Consider the following 22,213-nt stretch of genomic DNA (forward strand, 5'->3'; position numbering starts at 1 on the left):
TTTTTATAAGTCATACTGGGCCACTGAGCTGGTGGTTGGTCTGATGGTAAACGATCACCACCGCCCATGAACATTCGCAGAGGCACAGACCTCAGAGAATGCGCTGTCCTGTCCCTGGATAAGGAAAGGATTGATGTCTGGATATAAGGAATGGACTGGGAAGGGCTAGGAGAAGGAAATAGGCCTCAATAATAAATTCCTCCTAATAAATGTTATATCTTTCTAACAGTGGTCTGTTTATAGAACAATGTTGATGTCAGTCGATATGCTGTGTACGGTTTGGTGGCCTTTGGCGTTGGCTGTGGGGATAAGACTCCAGGGGTGTACGCGAGCGTACCATATGTCTACGACTGGGTGGTGGAAGCCCTGGCCATGGAGGGGATCGCCGCTGCAACGTTCACGGTGTAGCGAATTAAATATTTGTAAAGTTATGCTTGTTTTATTACTGACCCTGCAACGTTTGTATGCGAGTCGAACACGCTCGAGTGGGCCAGCTCGCAGCTGGAAAGGTACTAGAAAATCGAGATGATATAGTAGCATGCTACTGTTTCGCTCGGTGAGTGAGAGAACCAGGCCCGGATCCTTTACCTCATCTTTCCCAGTCCCTTTCTTTATTCCCGTTGTCAATTCTTTCTTTCTCCTTTACATGTTTAAAGCGGGCAAGCACAGCCCCAGCCCTGCATACGCAAGCTCAACAAATCATCCTGATCAATTGTGTTAAAAGCGTTACAAAAATCGATAATAATTATTAGTAGGATGTAAAGGTAATAATTAATGTTATTACTATTTGTAATCCTACTTCCTACTAATATTATAAATGCGAAAGTTTGTAAGGATGTGTGTGTGTTTGCTGCTCTTTCACGCAGAAACTACTGAACCGATTGCAATGAAATTTGGTATGTAGATAGCTGATCAACTGGAATAACATATAGGCAACTTTTTATCCCAATATTCCTACAGGATACAGACTTACGAGGGTGAAACCGCGGGGCGCAGCGTGTTTGTAACTAATAAAAATAATTGAAACAGTTACTTGAAGATTTCTTTTGCAATCATGATATCTTCATATCGCAGCGAGGGTACCTGCTAAAACTACCATTATCAATACTTTTTGCAAGATAAGAAGTTGGTCGACTCACGTTAGTGAATTTCGTATAAAATACATGTTTTTCACTGTTGGACAATCGTTTTATTCGATACAATTTTGCATTTATAACGCATTTCAATGCTATAAAACTAGATATCGAAATGTATCGAAAGTTGGTAAAACATTCGCCCATGATACATACCAAAAAAAAAACAAAAGAGAGCCCATGAACATTTGTATTTATATTAACAAATGTTCGTGGGCAATGCTGGTTGCTTACGAGATACATAGTCCCCTTGTTGAGTGGCATATTATACCAGTCTATTATAAATGTCGCTTATAATAAATGAGATGTAAGAAAATTTTCTTAATAATTTTCTTACATCTCATTTATTTTATATTAGTCGCTTATAATAAATGAGATGTAAGAAAATTTTGTTAATAATTTTCTTACATCAGTATCATGTTTGAAGGGGAAATTATGATATTCAGATTAGACAGACGTATTCAGGCATGAAACTTTCCAAACTAAGAAAAACGTATCAGAGGAATTAACTGGATAAACCACATTTCCTTTATACTACTAAGGGCGAGATTTTTTTGTATATCTTAATATAATCTGCATTTTTGACATAAAAAAAAAATCAAAACTGATGGAACAGTGTAACGGTGATGTAAAACCTCCAGAAGAAACCGGCATCCCAAACAGTTGCCGACTGTCGGATTCCTTTTCCTCACCTTTCCCAGTCCAACGCTTTTTTTTCAGTCATCAATCCTTTCCTTACCACCTACTCCATAAACGCGGGCAGCGCGTTCGCAGAGGCAATCTCTGCGAGTGTTCATGGGCAGTGGGGATTGCTTACCATCAGGCCAATCACCAGCTCAGTTGCACGCTATGACATAAAAATAAGTTATACGACATATGTCATCTACCCGAACGCGTAAGAGGCGTCTGTGAATATAAATAGACTGATAATAATGGGAAAGTCTCGTTCAGAGGTCAAATACATCTGGTGACTAAAACTGATAACGTATCGGCCTTTCAAGCTGGGTAGGCTATAATGTGTGTACTGGGTAACCATTAAACAAGTAATAATTGGCAAAAAACAGATCACCTGCGTTGAGACTGTTTTATTAAGCAACGCACGGTTACAACTAAAGAGGTTGAGAAATATTGAAAGAATAGAAAAAAAAATTGATCACGAGGCGGGATACGAACTCACGTCGTTTGGCGAAACGACGTGAGTTCGTATCCGTAGCAACGCCAAGCCTCCCGCCTCTGCAATCGAATTTCTTCTACTTTTTAGTTTTGTGTCTAAAAGACACTCCACGCCATCTATTGAGATGATTCAGAACCATCTCAACTAATATGAAACATCATTTCAATGATTACAATATTGTATCGATGGAACGCGGCCTTTGTTAAATTTAATTTTTACATTATAGCATTTAAATGCGAGAAATTAAAAAAAAAATAGAGAAATAGGTTCGAATCCCGCCTCATGATCAAATTTTTTTTCTATTCGTTGAATATTACTCATTTATAAAGCAATAGCTGCGCCCTGCGATTTCACCCACGTAAATCCGTATTCCATAGGAATATCGGGATAAAAAGTTGCCTATATGTTATTCCAGTTGTTCAGCTATCTACATACCAAATTTCATTGCCATCGGTTCAGTAGTTTTTGCGTGAAAGAGCAACAAACACACACACACATCCTTACAAACTTTCGCATTTATAATATTAGTAGGAAGTAAGATTTCAATGGTATAAAACTATAAATCAAACTAAGAAGGTTTCAATTCGGAGTATACGTGAGACGAGCACGCTCCGAAACGAATTGGGCAGCACCGGGGAAGGTACCACAACCCTACGGGATATAAATTATAGCAGTACCCTTCCCAGTCCATTCCTTCACCTGTTATCCTTTCCTTATTCAATACCCCTTTGCAGCGAGCAACGCATTTTCCAAAGCCCTATCTCTGCTAATGTTCATGGGATTATTATGGCTTACCATCAAGCAAACCACAACCTCAGTTGCCTGCATACACGAAAAAACACATACAGAATCGACCAGTGGACTATATTATAAACTCTAATATGCACTAAAATTAAATATATTTTTCACTCATTATAAATACATAAAACAATGACCTCACTAATCGATAACGACAAGTGAATAACGAACATTGTTCCTTATTTAAGTCATATATTTATTAAATGTTGTGGTAATAACATCTTTAACTAGGCTCGAGGGGATATAATGAAGTAAGTGATATAGTTTCACCTTAAAGATAGATCCGTTTCTAGGCAGATTATATGATATTATTGTTTATGTATATCGAAATTTTAAATATATAATAAATATAGTACTTATGTGTTGTTGTTTACACAAAGCATTCTATAAATAGAGGAAATTTAATGTTTCCCTCACTTATTGCCTACTATATCCTACTCACTAATGTTTTTTTTTACTTACATAAAGTTTTTTTGATCAGCTATGGCCGTCCCACGGCTGGGCAAAGGCCTCTCTCCTCCCAGTCCAATTTACCCTATTGAGAGAAATTTAAATAAAAAATATCTTTTAGTTATTCCCTGTTCATCCATCCCTGAATAATAATTTAACTTAAATGAATAATAATTTAATTAATTAAATATCTGTATATTATAAATCTTAAAGTTTGTTTGTTTGGATGTTTCTCCGTCAATCACGCTGAAACTACTAAACGGATTTAGATGAATTTTGGTATACAGACAGAACCACCAGCTCAGGTGCCCGTGTTGAGATAAAAATATAAAATCGCTTTATAACGATAAAGCCAATTGTTATGATTGTTTTTATTAAGTTTTTGTAGTTTCTTTTTCATATTTTTAAGAGAAATAAAGAATAAATAATACAAAGGCTAGGCGGTGCTACGGTTTGGCAAAAAACGCGGGTTCGAATCCCGCCTCGTGATCAAATATTCTCTTTTCTTTCATAATTTCTCAAAGAATAAATAAATAAGTTTATTATTTTATGAGATTCTTCTTTTATGAACTACGTCTTCATTACAGGGTCCATTTCATTTGCTTTTTGATGTTCTGTTGTTATGGTTATTCTGAGGGAATTAATAATAGCAGTACACCTGCGCTGAACGGGTCCCCTTCGATAACAAAGGCTCCTCTGAGTAAGTGTATAAATAAATATAATTTACGTTATAACAAGGGGAAAAAATTGAACAAAATCTGTCCCTTAAAAATGGGTAAAAATCGAGGATACGATTACACAACACAACACAAGCACGCAAACAGACATACAAATAAATCTAATCAAAGCGTGTTAAAAGTTATCCTATCCTACTTCCTACTTCTACTAAACCTACTATCCTACTAATATTATAAATGCGAAAGTTTGTGAGGAGGTGTGTGTGTTTCTTGCTCTTTCACGCAAAAACTACTGAACCGATTGCAATGAAATTTGGTACGTAGACAGCTGGACAACTGGAATAACATATAGGCCACTTTTTATCCCGATATTCCTACGGGATACGGAATGACGTGGATGAAACCGCGGGGCGCAGCTAGTAATATTATAAATGCGAAAGTTTGTGAAAAAACTACTGAAACCGATTGCAATGATTTTTTTTACCTATACAGCTGGACAACTGGAATAACATATGGACAACTTTTATCCCGATATTCCTACGGGATACAGACTTACGCAGGGCGCAGCTAGTCTGTAAATAATTTCATTAAATAATTTCCATAACTTGCATTACTATCCTATCCGTCATCAACGGTTGGTTATAAGACACATAATTCTGTGCTTAATATTAAATTACCTTCATTGTAATTAATATATTGTAACCTTACGTACGCTTGTCTTTTTACGTATTAAAATTATACGTGTAACTATGAAATAGTGTATAGATTTCGCGATATACTGTTTGTATATATTGTAATAAATTGTATTAAATTGAAGATACGGTCGTCTAAAATACAGGCTCGGCCTAGTTTAGACGACTGGTGTCCATAGTTATGTTTTTGATTCAAGAATTGAAGCCACATATACAATGTTAATGTAAGATATGGATAAATAAATGATTTGAAATGAAATGAAATGATTTATTTATTTCCATATTTAAACAATAGAATCAAATACAATCAAAAGAAATAGTATATGAATAGTTGGCACTTTATAAAGATACACTAGTTCCCACACTAGGATCCCCTGTGTTGTGGGCAACTAGTCTAAATTAATATTAAATATTAATATTAATTTATAATTATGCAGAACTAGAATGCATGACGGAAAAACAATTTCGAGGACGGTGTGTGAAGCCGAGTCAGTGTAGGGATACAAAAGATGAAGATGATTTATTGAATCCCTTAATACCAACTGCATACAGGTGAGTAAACATTGTATATATTTAGTATGTTTCATGATGCTCAATTATAATAAATGTTTAGGTACTTGGCCAGCGTGGTGGATTAGGGCCTGACCCTCATAGGAGGCCTGTGTCCCTATGCCTGTGTGTGGCTGATGATGATGATGATGTCATAATGGGTAATGGAGCAGGTGGGTCGCCTGATGGTAAGCGTCCATGAACATTTGCAGACGCCTTACGTCTCTGCAAATGGATTATTGACTTTAAAAGTTGTAGGATAAAGAAAGGTTTGCTGAGGGAAAGAGGACCTTCCCAGTCCTTTCCATAGGAGGTAAAGAAAAGGATACAACCCCGCGGCTTCCCCACTTACCGAACGAAACACAGTAACATGCTACTATTTCACGAGGATCTTCTGTAGGGATGTACCACATTACCCAATGCCAGCTTTTTAATTTTCTTACCTCAGAACTTTCGCCTGGGTGAAAGAATTTTTATGTTTTATTCCTATTGAAATCTACCTAGCTATTATTCTGCTTCCCTTGTGGCCGCATTTAAATTTGTCCGTATCGTAGCCAGGCTGGTTTCGGATGCTAACCGTCAGTGTTTGATAGCTGAAACGTATGCAGTTCAGTGTACCGCACACGCTGATACCTATGATTATTCTAAAACGCTTCATGGAGGTTTCATCCTACTTAATATGAAAAATGCGAAAGTTTGTAAGGAGGTGTGTGTGTGTTTGTTGCTCTTTCACGCAAAAACTACTGAACCGATGGCAATGAAATTTGGTACGTAGACAGCTGGACAACTGGAATAACATATAGGCAACTTTTTATCCCGTTATTCCTACGGGATACGAAATGACGTGGGTGAAACCGTGGGGCGCACCTAGTACTTCATACGTTGGGCTATCAACAGGGTGCGACCAGTGTGACGCTTAATCCAGCCTCATAGATGCAAACGCTGAGTTTTATGTTCGAACAGATCTCCACTAGTCTGTGAAGATTCGAAGGTATGCTGTCCAAAGAAATTAATAATAGTAGAGTCGCCTGTCCACGAAGGGTGTGGTTGGAGCTACTTTGAAGCTCATGAGGACAGGTTGTTCAGTGATTATGCTAGTTTTGGAGAGTACCCTTGGATTATAGCTGTATTAAGGTTAGTATTGTTGGAATTTTTAATGTGAGAGTCGAGCACGCTTCGGGGGAGTACCTCATCCCTATAGAAGACCAGCTTAGTTTGCGTCTTTGTATCATCTCAGTTGAAAGGAAATAAAATAATTTCAATTCGGTCTAACACCGACCAAATTAGTTTAAGTCCTATACTGTCATGTCTTTTACATCAATTGAAGAGTAACCTTTAAAAAACTCGTTTGTTCTTCGTCGTAACTTGACTAACTGGTTTCACAACGTGTAACATCTTAGTCTACCCGTGACCACGCTCGCTGTAAACTTTATCGGCTTTTATTACCAAAAACGTAGACTGTACTATCTCTATGCTGTGATGCGATCATGATTTTCAGACGTTTCACGTAATAACAACTTGTATCGACATTTTCTATTCACTAACTAGCTTTATGTTCATGCATATTTCTAGGAAAACTAGTGATCCGTTAGTCTGGTGGCAAAACGACTATGTGGCGGGAGGCACATTGATCCACCCTTCGGTTGTGATGACAGCAGCGCATAAAGTAGTCAAACTGGATCCGAACGAGGTTAGAGGAACAAATCTCCTTGACAATTGAACACTTCTATAGAGCTGTGGGTTGATCACAGTGTAGTGTAATGTGGTGTAGAAGCACATCTATAATTGTTATACTTCGTATTTTATTACACTGTTACTCAATATGTAAGTTCATGATGCGAAGTATCAACTATATGCATAAATGATTTAACGCTACTTTTAAAATAGTCGAAAGAAAAAATGTCAAAGCGAAACCAGGCCGATATCCTTGTCCTTACCCTTCCCATTCCTTTCCAATAATCCTCTCGTCAATCCTTTCTTAATCCCTTTCCAATTTGAAGTCGGTAATCCATTTGTAGAGGCGTATGTTCAGCAAACAACCTTACGCCTCACCAAATGTCCATGAGCGGTGGTAACGCTTACCATCGAGAGACCCACCAGCTCCATTGATATAAAACCAATCTTATAGGATTACTTAACTTTCAATTTAGATAGATGGTCATCACCGTCATATATGGATAGGTTTCTACAATGGATAGGGTTGTGTATCAAGATGTTATTATAGATCCAATGATATCCCGTAAGTATACCGGACTGCACCACATGAAAACTCTCATCCCCATTTGAACCCTTTCGGGATTTATTTTTGAGAACGCAGCCTTTGTCCCTGGGTGTTTAACTATATAGCGACTGTCCAACATCATTCGACCGGGGCCTTACCGACCAATTGTGTAAACTAGTCCTCTCTTTCGATTTGGAGGAATTCCACCTTCCTCTACAGTAATGACACCGACGGAAGTTTTACTGCACTAAAACTGTTCTTATCGTTGGCCCTGCAAAATTGATAGACAAACATAATTTTCAATTAGTTAAATCATCCATGTTGCCTCCAGGCTAAGTGTCGAGCAGGAGAGTGGGACATCAGCTCAACAAACGAAGCACGTGAACATCAAGATAGGAATGTCAAAAAGATCATCCTGCACGAACAGTTGCGTTTAAGTGAGTATAACTTGAGAAGTTTTTAAGGAATAGAAAGAATTTGATCACGAGGCGGGATTCGAATCCGCGTCTTTTTGCCAAACCGTAGCAGCGCCTAGCCTCTCGGCCACCCGTGATCCCGCCACAGTAATCGAATTTACACCCTACTGTGCCCGTGTGGGTGGCAGCATTGTAATGCTATAAAAGTTAAAATTAAATATAACTATACTTAATTTTTAGTTTTATAGCATTGAAATGCTTTATAAATGAGAAATTTTGAAAGAATAGAAAAAATGCTACGGTTAGGCAAGAAACGCAGGTTCGAATCCTGCCTCGTGATCGAATTTTTTCTATTCTTTCAAAATTTCTCATAACTATACTTGTCCAATAATATTCAGTTCTAATGCTACTTCCACTCAAACTGTTTTTAGTCTTTAATTATCAGTGCTTTGCGTTTTTTTTGTAAGTTTTTTTTTTATGTGAGTGGTTCGTCTGATAGTAAGCCATCACCACCGGTACCTGGGTTAAAAGTAGTCTATGACTATCTAGACTGTAATCTATCTCTGTACCAATTTCCTACAGATACGCTAAGCTATTTTTTCGTTAAAGGAAACCAAACATATACACACATCCATCCATACTTACAAACTTGCGTGCTTATAATGTTAGTAGGAAGTAGGATTTAAAATAAAAAAACAATACTAAAAAATAATAATGAGCAAAAATAAACAAGTTACTAAACTAGAAAGGCGGCCTTATCATCACTGAGCTATCACTTCCAGGCAATCGGTTAGTACATTTTAATGATTGTAAAAAGGTACAAAAGTACCGATTTTATTTCACCTGTCATCATCATTATCATTATCAGCTCATATATGTTCCCACTGTTGGGCAATGGTCTGCTATGAGGGTTCAGGTTATAATTCTCCACACTGGCCAAGTCCGAGTTGGCAGATGTCACATGTCGTCGAACTTTAGATTATTCCACATGCCGGTATCAGCCTTTACATTTTTTAACAGTGATGTTATCCATTTTAAATCCGAGGTCTTCACCACTGAGCCACCACCACCGCCACCACGCCTATGCGTATTCCTTATCTTTTTCAGATGAAGGATACAACAATATAGCCCTTCTGATCCTCGAGCAGCCGTTCGATTTAACAAACAACCCACACATCGGGATTGCGTGCTTGGGGTCACAAATGCCACCAACGGGCACAACCTGCATCGCTGCGGGTTGGCACATGCATTTCAACAGCAAGTCAAGCACGTTAGCAGCTGCGTTAAGAAGAGTAATTTTTCTATTTATTATGCCGCAGACACTTCAGCTTTAATCTTCTAATATATAAAATTCTCGTGTCACAGTTTTCGTTGCCATACTCCTCTGAAACGGCTTGACCGATTTTGATGAAATTTTTTGTGCTTATCCGGTATCTATGAGAATCGGCCAACATCTATTTTTCATACCCCTAAATGATAAAAGTAAGGCAGAACAGCGTTTGCCGGGTGTAGCTAGTATCTCTATATATATAAAATTGCCGGTCCGAAACGACTGATCGATTCTCACGAAATTTTGTGTGTATTTTGGGTAGGTCTGAGAATCGGACAACATTTGTTTTTCATACCCCTAAATGATATGAGTAAGGCAGAACAGTATTCTCCGGGTCAGCTAGTATTAATACAGAATGAGATATACCCATGGTTATACAAGTAACCCTCTTTTTTCGAATTTTCTCTTCTTTTTATAAATTACTAGCTGCGCCCCGCGATTTCACCCGCGTAAATCCGTATCCCGTAGGATTATCGGGACAAAAGTTGCCCATATGTTACTCCAGTTGTCCAGCTGTCTGCGTACCAAATTTCATTGCAATCGGTTCAGTAGTTTTTGCGTGAAAGAGCAACAAACACTCACACATCTTTACAAACTTTCGCATTTATAATATTAATAGGTAGGATATCATTTTGTATATAAGAATTTAATATATCTTATGAAGGATCGATATAAAAGCGATGTCTAAGTTCTATATCCATGTGTGTGCGCATGTAACTGAGCAGATCACCACAAAAACATGTGAAACAGTAGCACGGCCTCTTAATGAAATCAACACTTAAAATTTTTCAACAGGTACAGCTGCCTATATTTGACAAACAAACATGTCAGGTAGAAATGAATAAGTTTAACCGACTGCGTTATTGGAAAATACACGATTCTGTAATGTGCGCTGGCGGTATGGCGGGCGCTGACACCTGCACGGGTGATAGTGGTATGCCAATAATCTGTGAGGTGCAGGTGAGAATTTAGGAATAATAAAGCCAACGGCGGTGGTGGGGCTGCAAATTTGGTGCTTGCTTTTAAGGGGTAAATGGGGCTTAATAGCAAGAAATGAGGGGGGTTTTAAGTGGGAAGAAAGGAAGGGAAGGGTGAACAAAGGATGCGGGTCTTCGGCTCCCACGCTCAACGATTATACCTGGCGTATAAGAGTATGAATCGATGTCACATTTAGTTCTTTCTTTCCAACTTTCGATTCTCCGACTTGCCGGTTTCCTCACGTTTTCCTTCACCGTTTCGAGCAGTGGCGACGTGGATGGGCAGATACATAAAAAAATCTATTTATATCTTGTACGCTCGTTCGGTCTCGAACCCCTGACCAACTGACTTTTCACGCATTCGACATCTAAGTCACCACTATTTAATTTGCTCACATTTTAATAAGGTAATTTTATTTAATTGTTGTATTTTTCGATTATCACTGCTGTGCCAATATATGACATACTAGACGCTCGTCCCGGCTCCGCCCGGATATCAAAATTCCTATATATCCCAAGGGAACATTTAATCAGGAAAAAAAGTATCCTACCACCCCAGACACCTCATCCTCTGTCTGTGTACGAAATTTCCTCAAAATCCGTTCAGTAGATTCAGTGTGATCGACGGACAAATATCCATACAAACAAACTTTCACGTTTATATTATTAGTGTCATAGTGTGGTTATCATATATTGTAAATAACCTATCCACTATTGTTATTGTTATTTGTTTCTTTCTGAACTCTTATTCTTAATTCTCATTATAATACACGTAGTAGTAAATGTTTGCTACCAGTTTCTCTTTCTCGAAGTGTCACTTTTTATTTGCAGAGTGACTCAGATTACACACGGTATGCAGTTTATGGAATACACGGATTCAGGATGCAGTGTGGACGCAAGGATCGTCTTCCAGGAATCAATACTGATGTAGCTTATGAGTACGACTGGATCAAAACGAGTATGACTAGAGAGGGCCTCAACGCAACCACATTTGAATATCAAATCCCAGAATAGAAGAAATTATTGAAAATATATAATAAGATGTCTTACAGAAACACAATACGATTGCTTCGTCAGATAGAGCGTGGAGTAGCGTCAGAGCGCTGTCGCTCCGTCTGACGATATAACAACAATAAAATTTAATTTTTAGTTTTATAGTATTGGCATGCTTTAATAAATGAGAAATTTTGAAAGAATAGAAAAAATATGATCACGAGGCGGGATTCGAACCCGCGTTTCTTGCCTAACCGTAGCAACGCCTAGCCTCTCGGCCACCCGTGATCCCGCCACAGTAATCGAATTTATTCTACTCTTTCGGTTCCATGTGCCTAAGGGGCACCCCACGCCATCTATTGAAATGATTAAGAACCATCACAACCAATACGAAACATTATTTCAACAATAAAATTACCCTAACTTTAATATATCTGAGTATATTTTACATGTAATCTTATAAAATATACTAATACGGAATATACGGATGCTACGGAACATAACCATACTCTTTGACAATAAAAAATTGTAAACACCTCAATGTATTCTTTACTAAATATTATGTATATACTATAATTTAGATTATAACAGCAATGTAGCTTGCTTTATTATATAGTTACCATAAACTAGAGTAAGTATGTATTCATTTATTCATAGAACCTATTTTAAGCAATAAAAAATAATATGGCAACACAATTCCATACAGGCTTGAATTAATAATACATAATCTGTAAGGTGTTCGAATTTCGAAGCATAATGTCTATTTCATCCGATTAATAAATGACAGTTTTTTAGAGACACTTTTGCTTTATAAATACACTAACGAAGCATAAATACTTTTTTGTACACCAATAAAATAAAATAAAACTCATAGAAAAGATCATATCAATCAAATTTGTACTGTATTCTTTTGAAATATTCACCTTTTAATTACATAGATTTAGTTAAGGCCTTACTATAGAGGTCTAAAATTGTACTGTCCGGTTGTGGATTGATATGTATGTGACAATTTGATTTAGCCTTAAAGACTTATAGCATTCAATTGAGAATACAATAAGGCTAATTGATTGAATTAAAAACTGTACATTTAACTGATAATTTAGATCATCATAATCATCATCAGCCCATATATGTTCCCACTGCTGGGACACAGGCCTCCTATGAGGGTTCAGGCCATAATCCACCACGCTGGCCAAGTGCGGGTTGGCAGATGTCACATGTCGTCGAATTTTCATTTTGTTCATGCCGGTTTTCTCACGATGTTTTCCTTCACCGTTTCGAGCAGCGGTGATGTTATTCACATGTGCAGACAAATTGAAAAATCAATTTATTTCCTGCGCGCTCGCCTGGTCTCGAACCCCGACTTATCGTATTGAAGTCCAAGGTCCCCGCCACTGATCCACCACTGTTTGATAGATAATTTAGATATACTTCATATAATATCAAATAAAGTTCGTATTAGAAAAAAAATGTGTTTCTCATTTATCAACCATCCTATCCTATCCTACTAATATTATAAATGCGAAAGTTTGTAAGGTTGTGTGTGTGTGTGTTTGTTGTTCTTTCACGGAAAAACTACTGAATCGATCGCAATGAAAGTTGTTACGTAGATAGCTGGACAAGTGGAATAACGTGGCCGTGTATGTCATGTTGGTGATCCTTAATGTAATAAATAATTAAACTAATAAATAAATAAATAAACATATAGGCATCTTTTTGTCCCGATATTCCTACGGGATACGGACTTATGCGGGTGAAACCGCGGGGCGCAGCTAGTAAGATAATAACGACACCACTCTTTAATAACTTCACCTGTATCCGTGCATGTTTGTATGACTCGATTTCGACCATTTTAAATTTTCATTTTAAACGGCTAAATTGTGTTCAAACTTTCGCCCGAACAAAAAATCCCTGTTGTAAGACTTTCCCATTATCTACAGGAATACAACCATAAATATTATGTTGTACAGATAATTAACGACAAAAATGCCCAAATTAGTTTTTAACGCTATAAACGTCTGGAAAGAAGGAATGGACTGGGTATGGTGAGGAAAGGTAAACGGGCTTCCGATGGTTTGGTTTCTTTTTCAAATCTGCCCAATGTCATTACTAATACAGCAGTGCAGAGCAATGAATCAAAGCTTTCGACTTCAATCAAATAGTAATTGATTAAAATTTATGAAAAAAGTAATGTTTTTGGCAACACCACTTATTTTAACAATCTATTTATAGCCCAAAAAGCTGTCTTCAATCGATTTCTAAATTGAAGAAATCCGAGAGCTGCACGCTAATTAAAAAAAGGTGTGTGTACGATTCACACACGATAGAAGTGAAACTTCAGGAAATCGACAAAAGAATGAGTATATAAAATATAAAATAATATGTATATTTCTGTGTCATTCTTTGCCGGCTTCATTCTACACATTTTTGTATTTGTGTCTCTTACCTGTCGTTTTTCACGTTGCATCAGCTTTGAAATCACAACGATTCTAAAGAAGTTTCGCTTCAAAAATTACAATTGAATGAAGATGTATATACATTGTGGTAATAAAAAACAGTGGTGGCTCAGTGGTGAGAACCTCGGACTTCAAAATCGGTAAGTCGGGGTTTGAGACCGGGCGAGCGTGCAGGAAATAAATTGATTTTTCAATTTATCTGCGCATGTAGGTAACATCACCACTGCTTAAAACGGTGAAGGAAAACATCGTGAAGAAACCGGCATGTCCAAGAATCAAAAGTTCGACGACATGTGACACCTGCCAACCCGCACTTGGCCAGCGTGGTGGATTATGGCCTGAACCCTCATAGGAGGTCTGTGTCTCAGCAGTGGGAACAATAGAAGGGCTGATGATGATGATGTATATACATTGGCATGTATATATATCAACTAAATAGCTCTCCATGTAAAACGGCACTCTGAATTACTTATTAAACTGTTGATTGAACGATATTGTAATCAGCTGTAAGTTCGCTTCGACGTTAAAACTCTGCACCAAAAAAGCGTACTTGTAATGACAGTAATACTACTAATATTATAAATGCGAAAGCCCTCTGGAGAGGGCTGGTAGTTCGCCTGATGCTAAGCGATCACCACCTCCCTTGAACATTCGCATTAATACACGACGGTTTTTTGTTTCGCTGCTTCTAAATTTTAATGAGATTGAAGACAAAAAAAACCTTATTTATTCCACCATTACATTGCTCCATTCGATGAATTATTTTTCAGAATTGTTCAAAATGTATTTTTATATGTTTTCCTAAATGCTGATATTTGCAGTTTGCTTCCTTTATATTGGTGGATTGTTTTTGTTTTTCTCTCGAAATTACGTAGCTTTTTCCTTGTTTACTTTAAGATTGCAAGTTTCCGAATAAACTATGTTATTATCGCTGTATATTTCAATAATAATTATGATTTATCATCGCAATATGGTAATACCTACTTCTTGACTCAAATACGTATATTTTATCTGGCCGCTCGCGATATCGACCAACGAATAAGGAATTAAAAATCACCCACTTAAAGACTGCCTATATATTCATCTATCATTCGCGTAAAAAATCATTAAATATGATTCAACGAACACATATCCTACTAATATTATAAATGCGAAAGTTTGTAAGGATGTGTGTGTTTATTGCTCTTTCAGGCGTAAACTACTGAACCGATTGCAATTAAATTTGGTACGTAGATAGCTGGACAACTGGAATAACATATAGGCAAATTTTTATCCCGATATTCCTACGGGATACGGACTTACGCGGGTGAAACCACGGGGCGCAGCTAGTATGAATATAATGTTATCTTTAATTGTACAAATTCATTTGTCAATGCGGAATTGATTTAAAAGTGGAAGTGTAACAATCAACCATACATACAAACTTTCGCGTTTGTAAAGGTAGAAAAAAAGATGAATAAAATATCGATACATAGCACATCACTAATCGATGTCGACGATATACTTTTTAATTTATAATTTTGCGTGTTTGTTTTCGCGTGAAACAGTAGATAACATACATATATCATCCATCCATACAAACTTTCGTGCTTGTAATATGGAAGGATAAATAAGATATCGATACAGAGTGCACATCACTAGCCGATATTGAATAAGTGTTGACAATAATAAAGTTCAGACATTCATTGGCATGGTGTGTACACTACCGCTCGTTCCAATATAAATTTATATTATTATTAGTCATATAATAATTAACTTATTTCAAATAAAGTGGTTATAATGAAGTGAGTTTAAGTATGTGATATATAATAAGCTTTTCATTTCTAAAATGGTGGTAAATAGACGCTAGGCTGCATACCATACTAATAACAAAATTAATTGTTCGATCTGCAATATTAACCTACTAGCTGCGCCCCGCGGTTTCACCCGCGTTAGTCCGTATCTATTAGGAATATAGGGATAAAAAGTTGCCCATATATAATTCCAGTTGTCCAGCTATCTACGTACCAAATTTCATTGCAATCGGTTCAATAGTTTTTGCGTGAAAGAGCAACAAACACACACACATATCCTTGCAAACTTTCGCATTTATATATTAGTAGGTTAGGATAGGATTAGTAGGATATTATAGGATTATTATATAAACAAAACACGACCGACAAAAATGTATAAACTGAAAAGAGAAAAACTCGACACTGGCTGTACATAAAAAAAAACTATTTATCCATCATTCCGTTTATTTGAGAAGTTTTAAAATCGTTACGACATCGTATCGAGAACGGATGAACGCATAACAATGATTTCTGTCCCATGCGATGACTCCGCTTGGATTAGGTTCATAAGTCGTTATTGCAGGTATCTTCAATTATTGTTGCTGCTAACGGTGTCTCGAATCCATTGCTTTACACTGGATAAAGGAAGTATGGATTGGTTGAATTCTTTTATGACCACCCCAACGCCCTCAGTACAAACACCAGGTACGTATATCCCAAGCCTTAAGAGAACGTAGTTTTTCCTTCTGTTATAAGGCTTGCCTGATAGAGATCGCTCCCACGCAATAAGGCCGCCTTTCGCTTATTTATTTTTACGTACTATTCCATGTTTAATGTAAAGAAATTGTGAGGCATTGAAGTAAAATGACCGATGTTGGTTCACGCAAAAAAATAATCCTTATGTTTATAAGAAAACTTGATATTCTCTCTTATTTATCGACTAATTATTAATTAGTATTATTAATAATAATTATTGGATTTTGGTGCAAATGAACCTGCATCCGTCTTAAGGACGGAAGGTTACATCTTAGTAATATTCTTATTACTTCTGAACAATATGGGAGTCGAGGAGACCTCGGCACGAATTGGGTCAGATCGAAAGTACCACACCCCACAAAATACCGCTGTGAAATAGTAGCATGCTACTGTGTTTCATACGGCGACTGGGGGAGCCGGAGGCTCATTTTCTTACCTCATTATTTCCAATCCATTCCTTCTTTCCACTCTTCTGCCCTTCTATAAGCCTTACCCCTTAAATGCCGGCAGCAGATTCGCAGAAGCAATACCTCTATAAATGTTCAAGGGCGGTGGAGTGCGCCTACCATCAGGTGAACCACCAGCCAGTTACCCGCTATTACATAATAAAAACAACAAAAGCAGGAGGAGTGTGCATTTATATGCTATGTACCCTAAAAAGATTAAAATGGTCTCACCTCAGTGGTCAATACCACCCTCTTACTCAAATTTTTATATTTTTATGTCATATGCGGGCTCTAGTTGGTGGTTCGCCTGGTGGTAAGCGATGTCCACTGCCCATGAACATCCGCAAAGGTTGTGCCTCTGCGGATGCGCTGCCGGCTTTGAAAAGGCAAGGGAAAAGGGAAGCATTGACAACTGGAAAGAAGGAATGGACTGGGACGGGTGAGGAAAATGTGAATCAGATGGGTTACCATATCATCCCACTGCACGTCGTGAATATACACACGTATGTCCACCCTTGTGGCACTGGACCTACTACCGCTATCCGTACCGCACCGCGATACGGCTGTTAGTACAGTTACGGTTCCATCACCAGACTCGGAATAATTTCTAATAACCTATTGATTACAGATAATTCAGATGAATGTTTAACGCAAAACCAAGAGCGAGGCCGCTGTGTTAAGCCAAGCCAGTGTTCGGATAAGGATGATGATGATTCATTTGATCTGTCCAAGATTAAAAATGTATTAAGGTGCGTCGCTTGATAATATTTATAAACAAAACTTGAGAGTAAGCCAATCAATTTATTCAGTTGCGAAGATTCGTTTATATATCCTCATATCCTTGTATACTTGTATACTTATATCATTGTATTCTTGTATTCTCATATATTTATATCCTTACTAGCTGCGCCCCGCGGTTTCACCCGCGTAAGTCCGTATCCCGTAGGAATATCGGGATAAAAAGTTGCCTATATGTTATTCCAGTTATCCAGCTGTCTACGTACCACATTTCATTGCAATTGGTTCAGTAGTTTTTACGTGAAAGAGTAACAAACATCCATACATCCATACAAACTTTCGCATTTATAATATTAATAGGATATTCTCATATCCTTATATCCATATAACCTCATATCCTTATATTTTGTACGCCGTGATTTATCAACCAATTGACGTGATTCTTTTTTGTTTTTGCTATTTAATTCATATTTGTTATGTTTTTTGATGTTGTATTACCATCTTCATCAATAAGTTTCTATAGAAAGCAGTTTCTACAAAAAGCCAGCGAAACACTATTGTCGACGCTTACTTTTTCTTGACTTTAATTATAATAAATGTATAAATAGGCCACCATTTCTTAAGTTACTTTTTTTGCCAGGATAAACAGCTGCCACTACTTGCTGATGTGTTGCCCCAGGAAGCAGATAATAACACAGCCGACCACGGCAGCGCCTCCAGTGACTGAAGCCCCCCGTGTGGGTTGTGGCTGGTCTAGTCCAAGTCTAACAAATGTCCGAATGCTTGGTACAGAGTACGCGGACTTCGGAGAATACCCTTGGATGGTTGCTTTGCTTCGGTTAGTATTTCGTTATTAGCCAAAATTTTAGAAAGAATGCCGAAATTCAAAGAACAAATAGGTTTCCAAAAAAATAAACTGCTGTATGTTTTGTTTCGTTATTCTGCCATTGAAATGTATTTCAAAGGAAGATGAAGGGTTATCTTTTTGTATCCAAAACCTATGAAATTACTTTTGAATGTATAAGGATTATTTAAGACGGTTAACGTTATTGTTTAATCCTGTTATTGTTATATAAATAATTAATATCTTTCCATTCCACATTTAAATAACATACCCATATCCTTTTCCTTCCCCTTCCCAGTCCTTTCCTTTATTCCTCTCGCCAATCCTTTCTTAATCCCTTCCCAATTTAAAGTCGGCAATCCATTTGTAGAGGCGTAAGGTCTGTAATCGACTTTACGCCTCTACAAATGTTCGTGGGCGGTGGTAGCGCTTACCATCAGGCGTCCCACCAGCTCCATTGCCGATTGTGACATAAAAAAAAATAAATAAATAAATAACATACAATTTCTCCTTTTCAAGCAAACAAAATTCAATTATTATTTTAGCAAATCTTCCCAAATGGAAATTCTGAATATGCAATCGGACTATTTGGGGGGAGGTTCGCTGATTCATCCCTCGGTTGTGATGACAGCAGCGCATAAGGTTGTCAAAGTGAGCATGAATGAGGTAAGCGAATTCTTTAACAAGATGATTCAGAAAAAATGTATTGAATACATGTAGAATAATATTTCTTGAAACTCTTGATTGGGCTTTTTTATGTAATAGTAGACAATTGAGCTTGTGGTTCGCTTTATAGTAAGCGATCAGGACCGCCCATGAACATTTGTAGAGTTCAACAAATGCCTATTCAAGGACTAAAGGATAAGGAAAGAATTGACGACGGCGAGTAAAGGAATGGAAAAGGAAAGGTGAGGAAACGGATGCGAACCTCCGGCTCCCTAAAACACTCACTCGTTATATTTCAGAGTTGTGTATCTTAGTACCTGAAATGCATCCTACCTAGTCCTTGTCAACAAATTCCTTCCTTCCTTTCCCCTTATAGTCGGTCTGATTCTATCCTTCAACGGTATGCAAGTTATTATTGGATTAATTTATCAATAGAAAGTGGTTTTTCTCTAGTTTTATAAATAAAGAAGTTGTTTAAACCAATAAAACTTTTCGTTATAACAGAACGAAACACAGCACGCTACTATATCATGCCAATCTTTTGTTGGGGTGCACCTTCCCGGATGATAGCTGGTCCAATTTGTGCCAAAGCATGCCCGACTCCCACGCATTAAAAGCGGAGAAGTAGATATTGAAGTAGCTTGTGCATTGCACAGTAGGAGTTCAGCATGAGCCAGGACTCTTATCAGAATGTGCGAATGTCTATGAATAGTCAGAAATGCGTTTTCTCCACTATCTGTAAGTCACTCGAGTGGTACCCGGATAAAAAGTAGCCTATGTACTAATCCAGGCTGTAGAGATAGATTGTTCCGAAATTTGGTACAGAGGTACCACGATTCATACAGCTATGATAAGCTGTTTTCGCGTGAAAGAGTAACAAACATCAATGCATGAATGAATCATCCATCCCTACATACAAACTTTTATAATATAAGTAGAATTTAAAAAATAGTATTAACGTAGTACATATGTTATTATATTAATTAATAAGCTAAGTTGTCTTCAGCTTAAATGCCGTGCAGGAGAATGGGACACACAGACCCTCAACGAAGAATATGAATACCAAGAGAGAGATGTGGCCAAGATTATAACACACGAAGGATACAACCCAAGTAAGCATATAATTTCTGGAGCTTCTTTATTTATTAGGTAGTTTAACTAAACCTAGTTATGAAGAGGAGCATCATGTCTCTTTGTGGAGTAAGGAGCAGATGTAGTATGAGTAAGGAGTAGATGTAGTAGGAGTAAGGAGCAGATGTAGTAGGAGTAAGGAGCAGATGTAGTAGGAGTAAGGAGTAGATGTAGTAGGAGTAAGGAGCAGATGTAGTAGGAGTAAGGAGCAGATGTACAATACATCTGTTGCAGTGATTGCTTTTCTTTATAGGTAAGTAGGTAAACAACTTTCGTTATCATACAAATCCGAGACATTATATTTTGAGTCGAACCCAGGATCCTGGGTTCTACGCTCGCTCTTTAACCACTGTACCAAGGAGGCGGTAACGTAGTTAACAGTAGACCAGATTCACACTACAACAAAATGCAGCCTTATTTGTCTCTTATAGATTTTTCTCTGACAATCGCATGAACGAAATTAACAGAAAACAACAATAAACAACGAAAGAGTAGGATTTGGGCAAGTCGTAAATATCTTATATCTTTAAACGAGCAATTCTTGTATAATAATTTAGTATATAGGGAGTTTCGGGGGCGATAAATCGATCTAGCTAGGAATCTTTTCTAGAAAATGTCATATTCGTGTTTTATTTGTGTTTTATCGACTTAAACTTACTTTTTTAACAAATAGGAGCCGTTTGAGTAGTCCCAATTTATTATGACTCTTCCTGACATCTATTGGCAAATAATAATACCTTAATATAATTTCCAAAAAACACAATTTATAAAAAAACAAAAAAAAAAATACCGAGCAAAGCTCGGTCATCCAGGTACTAAGTATTTATATGTCACTAGCAAACCCGGCGAACTCCGTTTCGCCACCAGATATGCTATATGTGAAAAATTTTTTTTCCGCTTTTCCGTTGAAATTTTCTTTGCTATAAACCTCACGGAGCCATTTCCAACGAATGAAAAACCATGGAATTCGGTTCGTGCGTTCTGGAGTTATAGCGTCAAGAAGGAAAACCGGACTTAATTTTATATAGAAGATAGAAGAAAGAACACGTAATAAATGGTGTTATATAATAAATCTGTTATAAATAAAATACATGCTGCTATAAGAAGAGAACATGTTTGTCTTTCTTTTTAAAAAATAATACGTGTATTGGTTGTTTCAGAAAAAGGCCTCAATAATATAGCCCTTTTAGTTTTGGAGAAACCGTTTAATTTGGCTGGTGCCCCCAACGTAGGCATTGCATGTTTAGGGCAGAGTATACCCAGTGATGGTACAACTTGCATTAGCATGGGCTGGGGTCAAGAGGAATTTAATAACGCAAACAAATATGCCGTTATATTAAAGAAGGTAATTTATTTCATAGAAGTCTATGTTAAAAATATGGCTCAATTAGGGACCGGACGCTGGATGTAAGGAGATTTTTATTTAATGTCATCGTCGGCAATGGAGCTGGTGGATCGTCTGATGGTAAGCGTTACCACCGCCCATGGACATTTGGAGAGGCGTAAGGTCGATGCATATCTTACACCTCTACAAATAGATTGCCGACTTTAAATTGGAAAGGGATTTTTGAAAGGACTGACGAGAGAAATAAAGGAAAAGACTGCGAAGGGTTAGGAAAAGTATACGGGTCTCCGGCTTCCCCTTTTTTTGCGCCGGTCTTCTGTGGGGAGTGTGGTACTTCACCGGTGCTTCCCCAATTCGTGCCGAAGCGTGCTCGACCACCACATACAAAAGAGAATGATCCCGCTTCAGAAAATTATTTGTCTAATGTTTTGTTTTCTTTTCTTTTTGTGACTTTTTTTTAAATAAATTATCGTTCATAAAATGAAGTTTTCCCTGGACAAATTGTCCATACTGATACTGATCCATTATTTTCTAGGTGCAGCTACCAATATACAACAGAGGTCAATGCCAGACAAATCTGCGCAAATACAAAGATTTTCGCAAATGGGAGATGGACGGTTCTTTAATGTGTGCTGGCGGTGAGGAAGGT

The 22,213-nt window shown here is 37.5% G+C and overlaps 3 protein-coding genes across 3 annotated transcripts in view; all 3 read left to right on the plus strand.

Moving 5' to 3' along the window:
- Positions 1-431, plus strand: part of LOC119839279 (phenoloxidase-activating factor 2-like) — a 9,867-nt gene extending 9,436 nt beyond the window's left edge. Inside the window, exon 9 of the mRNA XM_038365516.1 lies at positions 244-431. Within this exon, the coding sequence (XP_038221444.1) occupies positions 244-408 (165 nt within the window). The 3' untranslated portion in view covers positions 409-431. The remainder of the gene's footprint in view (positions 1-243) is intronic.
- A 2,880-nt stretch (positions 432-3,311) lies between these two features.
- Positions 3,312-11,652, plus strand: LOC119839301 (phenoloxidase-activating factor 2-like). Its single transcript, XM_038365541.1, has 9 exons — positions 3,312-3,356; positions 4,143-4,255; positions 5,362-5,476; positions 6,437-6,607; positions 7,046-7,163; positions 8,026-8,131; positions 9,218-9,402; positions 10,236-10,400; positions 11,249-11,652. The coding sequence occupies exons 1-9, from the start codon at positions 3,352-3,354 to the stop codon at positions 11,429-11,431; spliced, it is 1,161 nt and encodes a 386-aa protein (XP_038221469.1). The 5' UTR covers positions 3,312-3,351; the 3' UTR covers positions 11,432-11,652.
- A 3,900-nt stretch (positions 11,653-15,552) lies between these two features.
- LOC119839280 (phenoloxidase-activating factor 2-like) overlaps positions 15,553-22,213 on the plus strand; it is an 8,107-nt gene continuing 1,446 nt past the window's right edge. The window contains exons 1-8 of the mRNA XM_038365517.1: positions 15,553-15,650; positions 16,222-16,343; positions 17,469-17,589; positions 18,219-18,416; positions 18,968-19,088; positions 20,095-20,200; positions 21,380-21,564; positions 22,100-22,211. Of these exons, the coding sequence (XP_038221445.1) occupies positions 15,646-15,650; positions 16,222-16,343; positions 17,469-17,589; positions 18,219-18,416; positions 18,968-19,088; positions 20,095-20,200; positions 21,380-21,564; positions 22,100-22,211 (970 nt within the window). The 5' untranslated portion in view covers positions 15,553-15,645. The remainder of the gene's footprint in view (positions 15,651-16,221; positions 16,344-17,468; positions 17,590-18,218; positions 18,417-18,967; positions 19,089-20,094; positions 20,201-21,379; positions 21,565-22,099; positions 22,212-22,213) is intronic.

This window comes from Zerene cesonia, unplaced genomic scaffold (genome assembly GCF_012273895.1).
Source record: "Zerene cesonia ecotype Mississippi unplaced genomic scaffold, Zerene_cesonia_1.1 Zces_u011, whole genome shotgun sequence".
NCBI lineage: Eukaryota > Metazoa > Arthropoda > Insecta > Lepidoptera > Pieridae > Zerene > Zerene cesonia.

Bases quoted from the DNA above. Each gene is read 5' to 3' on its own strand.
- LOC119839301 (XM_038365541.1), top strand. The intron at 5,477-6,436 runs GTGAGTAAACAT...ATGTTCGAACAG, and splicing joins TTAATACCAACTGCATACAG to ATCTCCACTAGTCTGTGAAG. The intron at 6,608-7,045 runs GTTAGTATTGTT...GCATATTTCTAG, and splicing joins TGGATTATAGCTGTATTAAG to GAAAACTAGTGATCCGTTAG.